General features: G+C 40.4%; 2 protein-coding genes across 3 annotated transcripts; both read right to left on the bottom strand.

Annotated features, from left to right (window-relative positions):
* On the bottom strand, nt 1–4,733 carry LOC128513153 (uncharacterized). 2 transcript variants are annotated; one of them, XR_008356356.1, is made up of 7 exons: nt 4,692–4,733; nt 1,629–1,723; nt 1,064–1,119; nt 851–904; nt 587–670; nt 373–432; nt 1–274 (listed from the first exon to the last, which is right to left on the bottom strand). XR_008356356.1 is itself a non-coding variant. In XM_053486814.1 (6 exons), exons 1-5 carry the CDS (start codon nt 1,690–1,692, stop codon nt 379–381), a joined length of 312 nt encoding a protein of 103 aa, XP_053342789.1. In that variant the 5' UTR covers nt 1,693–1,839; the 3' UTR covers nt 1–274; nt 373–378. The 2 variants fall into 2 exon arrangements, 1 of the variants encoding a protein (XP_053342789.1); XM_053486814.1 differs by lacking the exon at nt 4,692–4,733 and having other exon boundaries at nt 1,629–1,839.
* A 61-nt stretch (nt 4,734–4,794) lies between these two features.
* Nucleotides 4,795–5,952, bottom strand: LOC128513470 (polymeric immunoglobulin receptor-like). The gene is made up of 3 exons (XM_053487217.1): nt 5,734–5,952; nt 5,204–5,536; nt 4,795–5,129 (listed from the first exon to the last, which is right to left on the bottom strand). The coding sequence occupies exons 1-3, from the start codon at nt 5,822–5,824 to the stop codon at nt 4,795–4,797; spliced, it is 759 nt and encodes a 252-aa protein (XP_053343192.1). The 5' UTR covers nt 5,825–5,952.
* Between the last annotated feature and the right edge of the window lie 7,005 nt (nt 5,953–12,957).

Genomic DNA, 12,957 nt, shown 5'->3' with positions numbered 1-12,957 from the left:
TTGTTTTGCCAACTTATTCGGGTTTACAGTGCAGTGTATTTTTCTCACTGCATTGTTATATGCACATGTTGTATTTAGGAGCTGGACTGGTGTACACTGTGTGGAGGGAAAAAAATGACAGCTGGTGTAGAAGAAATTGAGTTAAGTTAGCTCATGTAAATATGATGTAAGTCTGTGGTATGAGTGTAAGGCATGTTGTCTTTGTCCTGATCAGGTTTGCTCATAATGCTGAGGCCAGCCACAGTTTCCTTTTAGCCAAACAGGACTTCAGTCTCTAAAGAGAATAAAAACAATCAGTGTGTGAAAGGTATGTAATTTTATCCTACATATTTAAGCAGGTTAAATACATATGTTTTAGATTGCATTACCCACCGTTCTCTAGCAAACCACAGAGCTGTAGATGGTCTTATCATCAACTTCATTTGGAGACACCTGGAACAGGATATGAATAAAGCCTAATAAGAGTCTCAATATCAAACCAGTTCCTGGAAGATTAATAAGTAAACTCTGGATTACAAATGTAACCACTTTAATTATTAATTTGAAATGCACTGGAATAGACTTTGTTTAAAGGTAACTAACTTACAGATTTCTTCTTGGAAGCAATATGTACAGAGCTGTAGGTCACGTCCTCCTCATTCACTTTTGATGCTTTAGTTTTTTTTGAAGACTGTGGGTGGAACAACCGCTTTGTTAAATCTTGTTAAATAAATACAGTTTCAATAATATAATTCCTTTTACAACTAATACTTCTACTGCTGCTACCACTTATAATAATAATAATAATAATAATAATAATAATAATAGTTTCGAATGAATTTATAAATGGACCAATGCATTGCTGACGTACCTTTGGCTTAGAGACAGTGCTGTACATAACAGAGTCATCATCTGAGAAAGTGGGCTGTTTTCAGGCAGAGAGACAGACAGACAGGCATCACATCACACACACACACACACACACACACACACACACACACACACACACACACACACACACACATATTACGTATGTAAAATGATATTGTATTGCATTATACCCAACATTAAATGCAGTACTAACTGTGTGAACAGTGGTGTCATTGTTCCTCTCTCTGGTCCTGATTTGATTCTTTGCTTCTGAAAGTTAGAAAGAGAAAATAAAGCCAATTTGCTCTTAGTCAGTTGAATACAATTTACAGTCATTTCATTTAGAGAACAGATAATAATAATAATAATAATAATAATAATAATAATAATAATAAAGCACATGGTCATACACATTGACTCTCTTGCCAATTGTTATAAACTCATGAGTGTTATACTGTATTTGTCTATCATGTCTGATCCTCGCTTTGTGTCCTGTTATTCTTGATATACTCTTAACTACTGTCTTCTCCTGACTTATTTTTTTTTTCTACTCTTTGGATCTGTCCTTCTGATTTTGAGACACTGTACTGTGTTTGTACTGTACACTGACATGTGGATTATAGAATTTCTTCTTAGTAAAAATCCAGCAAATGGATTCTCACTACACCTCTGTCCTCTTCAAATAATATAACAGAACATCAACTTCCATGACCATGCTGCTGTTAAAAAGAAATACTAAGTTGTGTAAGTTAAATGACACACCATGCAGGAACACTTACTGCGTTTCTTTATCAGTATGCAGATGATGATAACCAGTATCACCAGAAGCAAAAGAAAAGCCATCAGGTAGCAGTAGATCAGGTATTCACTCCTACTATAGACACACACATTTGTTGTTAGAAGCTAGTTAGCATGACAAACAAATTATAAATGAATTATAAATTACTTACTTCTGACTGAGTAATATAATTGGATGAGAGGCATTCCATAAGTGGTGATAATCTATGGTAACACCACTAGGACATTTAACCATGTGTATCACTTTGCATCACAGGCGTACCAAAAATTGTTAATCACACTAACTGTCGATTGCAGCATGGGGGAAATGGGATGGTAGGGTCCTCAGTCATTTTAAACCATTCCTCTATTAACGATACACCTACAAAACTAACTAGTTACACAAGACTTACATGTAATGCCAAATCACTTTATAATCCCTGATCAAGGGCACTATTTGGTGTATGCACCTACCACTATACCGTCACCTAGTTTACTGCCCTGAGTCTCACATCTGTGTTGTTTTGTTCTCTGTCCATTTGTCTGCTCATGTTACTTGGTTGTGTATCATTGCATGGTCTTTTTTGGCTCTTGTGTTTATTTTAATTTATTCAATGTCTAAACATCTGCACTTATGCCTTGCCTGCTTTCCATTCATATCTGTAAGTTAATACTCATTAGTTTCATGTATATTTAAATAAGAATTCATAGCATGAGAAACTTGCTACAAATACTATGTCATGTAAAGCTTGCATGTTGACTTACTGCTTAAGTACTCCTGTGTCTGGTTTGCACACTGAACAGATGATCATCTATAAGTAGGGCAGTTAACGTACAAAGCCGTACAATGGCAGAGAACATCACAGTGTTCAAAAAGTTCTTTCAGAAAAGAATAAGTGTGTTTGCATTTGGATGCAAAACAAAAAAATTAAATTTAAGATGTGGGAAAAAAACCAGTTGCAATATTTTTACTCAAATATGTACATCTGATGCTACCTGTATTCTGCTTAGAGACAGATCTGTTTAAAACACATTAATATTGTAGCGTTTTTACGCCGGAAAGGACGGTGGAGAGACGAGTGAGCTTATTTGCTGCCAATTGCAATGGCTGGGAGCACATTTCACACGTCACACCCCCACACACACAAACAGGGCCGAAGCCACTCACCCAAACACCCTTCCCCATCATGGTGAGCACACCGACATCCCCGCAAGGCATGCTGGTCGTCAGCCGCCGCCCCGCCCACGCCACACTGCCCCCACCCGAGCTGTGACCGTCCCTGGTCACCATGACGAACAGTGTTTCGTAGGCGTGGAGGCGGTCGGCGCTGGCGGTGGGAACGCCGGCGTCCTTGGGCAGGTGAGGGATGAACGCGAACGTAGTCCTGAGGCGGCCCGGCCTCCACAGAGTTCGACGTTTCCTCGGCATGCGGCTGGTAAGGCGCAAGACGGTCCCGGTGAAGCACAACTCGTGCCCGCCCCGCCAACCGCACCCGGTAGAAACATCGGAGAGCCGAGCAATTACCGTGCCGGGGTAACACACCCATACCTGCTCTCCAGCAACAAAATCTCGCCCCCGGCTGGGGGTGTCCACGCCCATACGCTCCATAGGTGCCCCCACCCGAAAGTCGCGCAGCGGTGCCCGCGAGCGCCGGGTGGGGCCCGTCTGCTTAGCGATGGGCGGATCACGGTCCAGCTGTGACACCAGCGAAGCCACTGCGGGTGACGCAGCAACTCGGCTGCACGCCGGCTCAGACGGCCGTTCACCTGAGAGCCTGGAGGGCTCCACGTCGCGACGGCGCTCCACGAGCGCCAGCAGTAAGACGCCGTCCAGCACACAGCCGACGTAAAGCCCAGCGCGGCTCTCCAAGCGTCCTCCCGGCGCTAGTTTAGCAGCTGCTGGGGTACGCTGTCCCCTGCCTCGCCGCGAAACGTCGGAGAGCTGCTCGTCGCCTAGCCGCGACGGGTAGCCCTGTCCCCGGCTAGGTTCACGAACCGGCCTCGCGCAGCGGCAGGTCCCTTTGCCGGCTAACGGCGCACGGAGCTGTATCTTGCTCCGGCGCTTGCGCAGCGCCAGCCTCCGCCACGGGATCCAGGGCCGGGATTTTCTTCTTGCCGCTCCGCGTTGGTTGACGTGGTGTGCTCGCGCTAGCTCCGTCAAGAAAGCGCTTCTTCTGCGCGAGTAGTCGCTCCGCTACTCGGCGGCCCGCTTGGATTTTCAGAAGGTCCTCCGTTGTGCGCTCTAACCCGTTAATCTCCATCCCACTTCTGACACCAATGTAGCGTTTTTACGCCGGAAAGGATGGCGGAGAGACGAGTGAGCTTATTTGCTGCCCAATGCAATGGCTGGGAGTACTTTATTAGGCACACAGCCGGTATGGCATGAACAGCACCTTCACTCAGGAGCCTACATCCAATTCAGCGTCAGCTTGAACTGGAGCACATTTCACACGTCACACCCCCACACACACAAACAGGGCCGAAGCCACTCACCCAAACACCCTTCCCCATCATGGTGAGCACACCGACATCCCCGCAAGGCATGCTGGTCGTCAGCCGCCGCCCCGCCCACGCCACACTATATATATATATATATATATATATATATATATATATATATGGCCAATCTATGGCATACAGTACCCTGCCTAGTGGACCATGTCCCCTGGGATATGCTCTAGTAATGTATAATCATAATTAATGGACAAGGTTTGCTCATTGATTTATTGCTATTTCAAGCAAACAAGTCAGTACACATTTACATTTAATCCATACACATCACAGACTTACACATTATACACTCACCAGCCACTTTATTTAGAACACTTGCTCATTAAGGCATTAACTGGTTGTCATTGCATAAATAATAAGGTGTTCCTAATAAAGTGGTCAGTAAATTAAATTCTTATGATATAAAATACAGGATAATACATTATGTACTGATGTGAAGAATAAATAACAGGGTTTATTTTGCACATCAAGCACACATTATTTAAATACAGTAAGTTAAGAAAAATCTGTAAAACTGTAGAGGGCAACAGCATAAAATGGAGCTTCCTACTCACGTGTAAGTGCTGACATGGTGAGTGGTTGTAGTTTCTGTTGTAGTCACTATTATCAAACCAAAAATAATAATCAGTGTGATTTCATTTTTTATCGTTTGTTAAATCAGGGATGAGTGTGTGTGATAATACCTCGAAGTGGATCACTGACACTGATGTGAACAGGAACCTGCAGATCTCCTGCACCACACCAGTACCAGCCAGCATCACTCTTCTTCAGTCTACTCATCTCCACACTGAAGGATCCTCTCCCATCATCACTGAGCTGCACTGATGAATTCTGGGATGTTTCAGTCCTCTGAAATGTGTTGCAGTTCTTGTCTTTGAATGTGCACCACTGCTTCTGTTCCTTCTGATATGCAGTGCTGTAGAGACACTGGACTGTGACGCTGCCTCCTTCCTCACCTCTCACTCTGCTCTCCTTCACAGACAGATCAGGATCTGAGCACAAATATAGAGTTAATATTCAATGACAGCACTACACTGATTAGTATTTGTAGCTTAGAACTTAATACCTGTTTTTACTGTAATATAAAGCTCTTCATTAACATCTGGCGTTAATATTCCACCTATCTCCTCAGCACACCAGTACCGTCCAGTGTTTTCTGTCTGGAGATTATTCATAGTCACAGTAAAGAGACTCTCAGCTGGGTGATCAGTCACTGTCACTCTCCCCTGTGTATTATTGGTATATGCCTGAATTTTGCAGTAATTAAATGCTGAATGAGCATCATAGCACCAGTATTTCTTATGTTGTATATATTCCTTATCATAATGACATGGGATAGTAACAGATGCTCCAGTTTGTAGATTTAGTTTTCTGGTTGCTGACTGAAAACTGTCAAACCCTGCATACAAAACAGCAACAAATTATTTTTACTTAGTGAAAATAAAATATTTGATATTTCAATATATCAATGAGGGTTGTTATATTAGTTTTTGAGCGATTCACTCTACACATAATAAAAATAAAATAAAAAAAACATAAAAAGCATATTTTTTAGAATAAAAAAATAAAAAGATTGCATTATGTACTGGTACTTACTGGTTATGGTGAGAATAAAAATAAAAAAGCAGCTCATGTTAGATTTGTTCTGCTGTTGAGTAAAACGTGAGGGTTTTATTGCACCCTTCATCTCTGTCTGTGTCTCTTCTCCTTACTGTGTCTGTAGCCGCTGTAGTTCCTCTTCCTGCTAAGTGTAAGGCATAATTTAGTGACTTTCTGTATTAATCACTTTAACAGAAATGAAAGGAGAGGCAGACTGAGGGAGTGTTCACAGCTGCTTTAACAGGAACTACTGTGTTTTGCTTATGTCATACTGCTCATTTTGAGTCATTTAATGATAATAAGATGCACTTTAATGAAGAAATACCTGTAAGCTTCACAAAATTGCTGTAGTATAACAGAAGTACAAAACAGTTGCTACTGTAGGATGTGTTGCTAGGATCATATTCATTTTTTTTTTTTTTTTTTTTTGATAAATCCCTATTACTGCTGCTTTTAAAGTTTTTCACTTAAACTTGTAATTTTATGTCATGTCTTTGGTGATCTTGAATTTATTTTCACAAGAGCGCACCAGTGGGTGGCAGCATATAATTATGTGTCTATTATGTGTCAGTATACGTCTTTACCATAAATTATTATTTTTTTTTTTTTGTAAAAATGAACAGGCATGATGCAATATGTTTGTGTATTCCTGCAAAATGTAAAAGTGTCTTTGCAAAACCTGTAATAAACTAATTATAATGTAAAGATTCAGGCGTAGAAGTAAACATCATTATACTGTATGACAATGTAGTTATATTAATTGATGTGACTCTAATTTTGGGGGGCTTTTAAACGTAGACCTTGGACCAAAAGCAGCTTTACAAGCATGTACATTACAGATTAGGTATGCTCACCATCACATAATGGATAGGGTCAGTGTACAGTATTAGAGCGCAAACAGGGGCTCCAGCAGGACTAACTACAGGTATAACAGCATAACTAACTGTGACGAGCTGTTGCTGCTTAAATCGCTACATTATCTTGTATATTGCCTCGATTCTCTCTCTGGTATTTGACCCTCTCTTCTGCATTCTGACCCCGCCTCCGTTTTACATTGTGATCTTCATCTGCGCTTGGATTCACCTCATTCTGCTCCGCTCTGTGTCACTGTGAGAGCCAGAAAGAAACACAGACACCCCTAAGCTAAGCTCTGTGTCATATAATTAGAGCCATAAACAACTTCATATGGTACCTGTCATTTTACATTACTGATAAAGATCTTGTCTGTCTTCTGCTTATATTCTTTAAATAAACATCACATGTTGCTGTTATCACAGCTGGTATTAGTAAAGAGGCAGATACAAGTGCAAATAGTTTATTAATTATGTTGACAAATAAAACATGAATAAAAGAGTAAATCTGAGAAATATGAACATAGAAAAATAAAAGGGTTCCCTTTAAAACAAATTATAATCGATAGACAAGCTCTTAAATACAGTGCACATTAAACATGACCATATACCAGACGGAAACAGTCATGTGGCTTTGAGTATGTTATGGTTAGATAAAGTGCAGCGGGTGGTGGGTTTTGTAGTTTTGTGCTATTTTTTTATTTAACAATGACTCCAGTCTAGCCATTTTTGCCTAAAGACTAAGCTTTTTTTTTTTTTTTTTTAATCTAAGACTAATTTATTTTTATTTTGTTGGGGATCCTTTGGCCATAGTTTTGACATGTTCACTTAGGGTGTACTTACTTTCGTTGCCAGTTATTTAGACAATAAAGTCTGCATATTCAGTTATTGTTAGAGAACAATAAATCTGCTATCCAAGCTGCACAATGACTACTCTAAAGTATATCCAATTTTCATTTCTAAAGTATTGTCCCTTTAGAACATATTATAAAAATATTATATTTTTTTATAAAATATTATCCACAACAACATCATGTAATAGTGAGGACTTCATGAACTTTTTTAATAATAAAATTGTAAATATTAGGCATAAAATTCAGGCTTTGAAACCGAACAATGTAAGTTATGCAGATGTTAATCTAGCCATGTCAGATCGGAACCTAGAATACTTTACTCCCCTTGAAGAGAATGAACTAATTTCACTCATCTCTTCTGCAGATTCATCAACCTGTATATTAGATCCGATACTGACACATTTTCTTAAACAGATACCAGCAATACCAGCAATAACAGAACCCCTGTTAAGAATAAATAATTCTTCACTCAGCATTGGTTATGTTCCAAAATCTTTTAAATTAGCAGTTATCAAACCAATAATTAAAAAACCTGACCATGACCCCTGTCAGCTGTCCAGTTACAGGCCAATATTAAACCTCCCTATTATCTCTAAGATTCCGGAAAAGATAGTAGCGGAGCAGCTATGCTCATATCTACAGTACATAGAAATGGTATACATAACCTTTATCAGTCAGGATTTAGGCCTCACCACAGCACAGAGACAACACTTGTTAAAGTAGTAAATGACCTCCTATTGGCCTCTGATCAGGGTTGTGTAACTATGCTTGTATTACTCGACCTCAGTGCAGCTTTTGACACCATTGATCATAGTATTCTTCTTCACAGATTAGAAAATGTAAAAGGAATTAAGGGTACAGCCCTCTCCTGGCTCAGATCTTATTTGACCGATTGTTATCAGTATGTAGACTTAAATGGTGATTATGCTGCATGTTCTCTAGTGGAGTTTGGCGTTCCGCAGGGTTCAGTTTTAGGCCCACTGCTTTTTTCCCTTTACATGCTTCCTCTGGGCAACATAATCTGTAAGCATGGTATTAGTTTTCATTGTTACGCTGACAACACACAGTTATATGTCTCAGCAAAACCTGATGAGAAAAAAACAGCTTACTAAAATTGAGCAATGTGTGCAGGACATAAGAAATTGGTTGCTAATTAACTTCCTTCTGCTTAATCCGGATAAGACAGAAGTTCTAGTCATAGGACCGCATACAGCTAGGAGTAAAACTTTAGATCACACCGTAACTTTAGATGGTCTTTCTGTTCCATCAAGTGCAACAGTAAAAGACCTCGGTGTGATTATAGATCCCAGCCTTTCATTTGAAGCTCATGTAGATAATATTACCAGGATAGCATTCTTTCACCTCAGAAATATTGCCAAGATAAGAAATATATTGTCGCTAAACGATGCAGAAAAACTAGTTCATGCTTTTATCACCTCTAGGTTGGACTATTGTAATGCCTTACTGTCTGGTTATTCAGCTAGGTGCATAAACAAGCTTTAGCTAGTCCAGAATGCAGCAGCGAGAGTCCTCACTAGAACCAGAAGATATGAGCACATCACCCCTATCTTATCTTCACTGCATTGGCTTTCTGTAAAATTTCGCATTGATTTTAAAATACTACTCTTGACATATAAAGCAATAAATGGTCTTGCGCCGCAGTATCTGAACGAACTGCTAGTGTCTTACGATCCGCCACGCCTACTTCGATCAAAGGATGCAGGCTGCTTGTCAGTACCGCGTATTATAAAAAATACAGCTGGGGGCAGAGTTTTTTCTTACAAAGCCCCAAAATTATGGAATAGTCTTCCAAATAGTGTTCGGGACTCAGACACAGTCTCAGTGTTTAGGTCCAGGCTAAAAACCTATTTATTTAATCAAGCATTTTTATAAATAGATTTTCCATAGGTAAAGGAGCAGATCTGGGGGACTCATAGACATAGAGTATTAGGATGAACTGGTATGTTTGGATGCTGTCTTCCTCAATCTCATTGATCACTCAGGTTTGCTGACGGTGAGGTGATTGGTTGCTTTACATCTCAGGAAGCCCTCATGTTTGTGTTTCCTTCTGGCTCTCCCTTTTAGTTATGATGTCATAGTTAGTCCTGCCGGAGTCTCTGCTTGCACTCTACAGTTAATATACATTCACATTATACATTGTGTGACTGTGACCATACCTAACTGCCATCTCTCCTCTTCTTCTCTTTCTCCCCCTGTCTCCCCTTTTCACTCTTTCTCTCTTTCTGTCGAGCTACACATGTCGTTCCTAAGCTGCCAGTGATCCAGACTCCCTCTGCCCTCCGAACCTGTCTGACCCATCCTGGTGGAAATCTTCTGGTTGAAGATTTCGTCACATGGATACCCCGTGTGTCTCTTTGGGATGCGTCTGGTGTCTGGGGATGATTCTCGCTACCTAGAAGATGGTTCTGGCCTCGACTGGTGTTGGCAACTGTTTCTTTGGGGACTGGACAGTTCGATAGTTCAGGACTGGAACTTCCTACAAGTCTACCTCCAATAACTACCTGGACTCCATATTAACATCAATAAACATCAACTATTATAGCTAAACTGCCTACCACCTTACACACTGTATAAATGCAGATCATTTCCTGCTTTCTGTTTCACCCAAATGAGGATGGGTTCCCTGTTGAGTCTGGTTCCCCTCAAGGTTTCTTTCTATTATCTATCTCAGGGAGTTTTTCCTTGCCACTGTCGCCCTCGGCTTGCTCACCAGGGAAAAATTGACCATGTTGATTCAAACACATTCACATTCCATACAAACTTAAATAATTCTTTTGATTGTGTACAGCTGCTTTGCGACAATGACAATTACTAAAAGCGCTATACAAATAAAATTGAATTGAATTGAATAAAGCAGGTGCTAAAATGTAAGAGGTGTATTTACTTTTGTGAAATACTGTATGTCCCACACCAGCATGAGGCTCCACTTATTACTATTTGCTTAATCCTGTAATTGACACACATTTAGAGCTGCATGAAGATATCAATCACACCTCAGTGAGCCTGCTATACCATTAAACAGCGGGGGCAGTTATATATTATTATCCAAAGAAGGAAATCAATCTTTCTTTCATCAAGGGATCACCACAGCGGACCATCTGATCCGCACACAACCTGGCACAGGTTTTACGCCAGATGCACTTCCTGACACAACTCTCAAAGTCTTGCCAGTTGTTATTACTCATGAGTGTTATACTGTATCTGCCTACCATGTTACTGATTTATCCAACTACTGGAAAAGCTGTAATGTGTTTGGCTCTGATCTGTATGGACACTGACATGTGGATTGTAGAATTTCCTGTTAAAATCTTAGGAATTCTCTCAATTCCTCTGTCCTGTCCATTTCAAATAATATAAATCATCTAGAATGATCCTGCTGCTGCTAAACAAATGCAAGAAATACTAACTGAATGATTATTACTCTGCAGATGATGATAAGCAGTATCACTAAAAGGGCCAAGAAGAAGGCCCACAAGGTAGCAGTTGATCAGGGATTCATTCCAGCTATAGACAAACACTTGTTAGTGCAAACGACCTGTTACAGTGCAGAATATTCATTCATTCTTTTAATTATTCATTCATTCATTCGTCAAATCTTCATCATTCAGATAGGTTTTAAAGAGGTGCAAGAACATAAAGTCACCAGGCCTCTGGTTTAAACCTGGGACCCCTAAAGCTGTGAGATATTAGCAACCCCTGTCAACACCATCATGCTGCATAATTTAGCCATATAACACACAAGCGGTTGTAATGTTGTGCTGGAATATTAGCATAGCTGTGGTGCAGTCGTGGGCACTGTATGAAGGTCTTCTTTAACATCTGGCTCCTTTATTCCACCTATCTCTACAGCACACCAATCCCATCTAGTGTTTCCAGATTTATGTACTGTAGTCATTTAAGAATAGAGACTCATTGCTGAGTTATCAGTCACAGTCATTCTCCCCTGTGTATCATTGACATACCCATAAATTGTGCAACAATTATATGCTGAATGAGCATCACAGCACTAGATATTCTTATTTCTCTTTAATATCTTCCTTATCACAGAGACATGGGATGGTAACAGGTGACTGCAGACTAAAAATTCTTAATACCTGCATGCAAAACACTGCTTAGAAGGTAAATTATTTTACATCTAATGATACCACTGATGATTACTAAATTAGTTAATTTGTAAATTTTAATTATCATTTCTTTAAATAGTTTTGATGCATCAATTATTTACACAAGCTTTATTAAAATACTGTAATAGTATACAAATTGAACATAATATGTTAACATGTGTTCAGAAAGTCTCTCCTCATAATTATATATGTTACGATGGGGTGTAAGGGCAGGTGTTGATCGCCGTGGGCAGTGAGAGCAGGCACAGGGGCAGAGGGGTTGTGTAATTTAAAAAAAAAAAAAAAAAAAAAAAAAAAGGAACATTAAAACACAAAAAGTATAAGTAAAAACTCAACAAAAAAAGAGAAACAATCAAACTCAATAACTTTGTGCTAACAGGGGCTCTCTGGCAAGACAGACTGGAGGATGAACACATCCTGTGATGTAACACAGGCAGAGGAAAGACAAACACGCCCTGTGGCGAGACATGGGCAGAGGGAAGACAAACACGTAACGGGATACACAAACTTTGCGTGGAGCTGAAACTGGACACTAGAGGGAGACTAGGGGGGACACGTAGAGACTAGGGGAGACACGTAGAGAGACGGGACTAGGGCTAAAGACATGGCAGTCAGCTAGGCATGGCTTTTAGCTAAACATGGTTAAGATTGCTCTTAACCATGGCAGTCAGCTACACATACACCTAGCTAAACATGTCTTCAGCCCCAACATGCACTAAGCTACACTTACCTAATAGCTCACCCCACACTAGGGAATTGGGGGCACAGAAACACAGAGAAGGAGGATACCCAGTGGCTAGGCGAGGCGGCACTAAAAAGCTAGGCACACTGGGACACCAGGGAGGTAGGAAACACTAAACAGTTAGAGACACAAAGGGGCTATGGCTAGAAGCATGCTAGTTAGCTCAACATAGATTTTAGCTAAACACGCTCCTAGCCAAACACACACCTAACTACTTACCTGACTCTAGCTAAACACACAAGAACACAGGTGGTAACAACCACAGTACTTACAAACATTTAGGACAGGACTGAATCAGCTCCACTAACACAGACACACAAAACATACACAGAAACATTGCCAATAAGAGAGCCCAAGTCAACACAACTAAAATCAAAATATGAACTTAAACAAAGAACAAAACAAAACAAAATGCCCACACAACTGACAGTATTTAAACCCAAAAATGCTCGACCCAGTTTCCCAGTCTAAAAAGCTATTTATCGATGGGTTAATGGCTACCTCGGCTCAGGTGTGCACTCGCATCACCTGAGCCGAGGTGCCTGCTGGGAAACTGAGCTAGCCAACAAAAACTACAAATAAAAACAGTGACCTCTGGTGGTGGTCCCTTACAATATAACTCAAACGTG

The sequence above is a fragment of the Clarias gariepinus genome, chromosome 25, assembly GCF_024256425.1.
Source record: "Clarias gariepinus isolate MV-2021 ecotype Netherlands chromosome 25, CGAR_prim_01v2, whole genome shotgun sequence".
In the NCBI taxonomy this organism is placed as follows: domain Eukaryota; kingdom Metazoa; phylum Chordata; class Actinopteri; order Siluriformes; family Clariidae; genus Clarias; species Clarias gariepinus.
This window is presented reverse-complemented; position numbering and strand designations above follow the sequence as displayed.

Coding starts and splice junctions, on each gene's coding strand:
- LOC128513153 (XM_053486814.1), bottom strand. CDS start 1,692: ATGGCTTTTCTTTTGCTTCTGGTGATACTGGTTATCATCATCTGCATA. Junction 1,120..1,628: donor CATACTGATAAAGAAACGCA/GTAAGTGTTCCT, acceptor TCTAACTTTCAG/AAGCAAAGAATCAAATCAGG. Junction 433..586: donor TTGCTTCCAAGAAGAAATCT/GTAAGTTAGTTA, acceptor ATCCTGTTCCAG/GTGTCTCCAAATGAAGTTGA.
- LOC128513470 (XM_053487217.1), bottom strand. CDS start 5,824: ATGAAGGGTGCAATAAAACCCTCACGTTTTACTCAACAGCAGAACAAA. Junction 5,537..5,733: donor TTTTATTCTCACCATAACCA/GTAAGTACCAGT, acceptor TTTTGTATGCAG/GGTTTGACAGTTTTCAGTCA. Junction 5,130..5,203: donor TTATATTACAGTAAAAACAG/GTATTAAGTTCT, acceptor ATTTGTGCTCAG/ATCCTGATCTGTCTGTGAAG.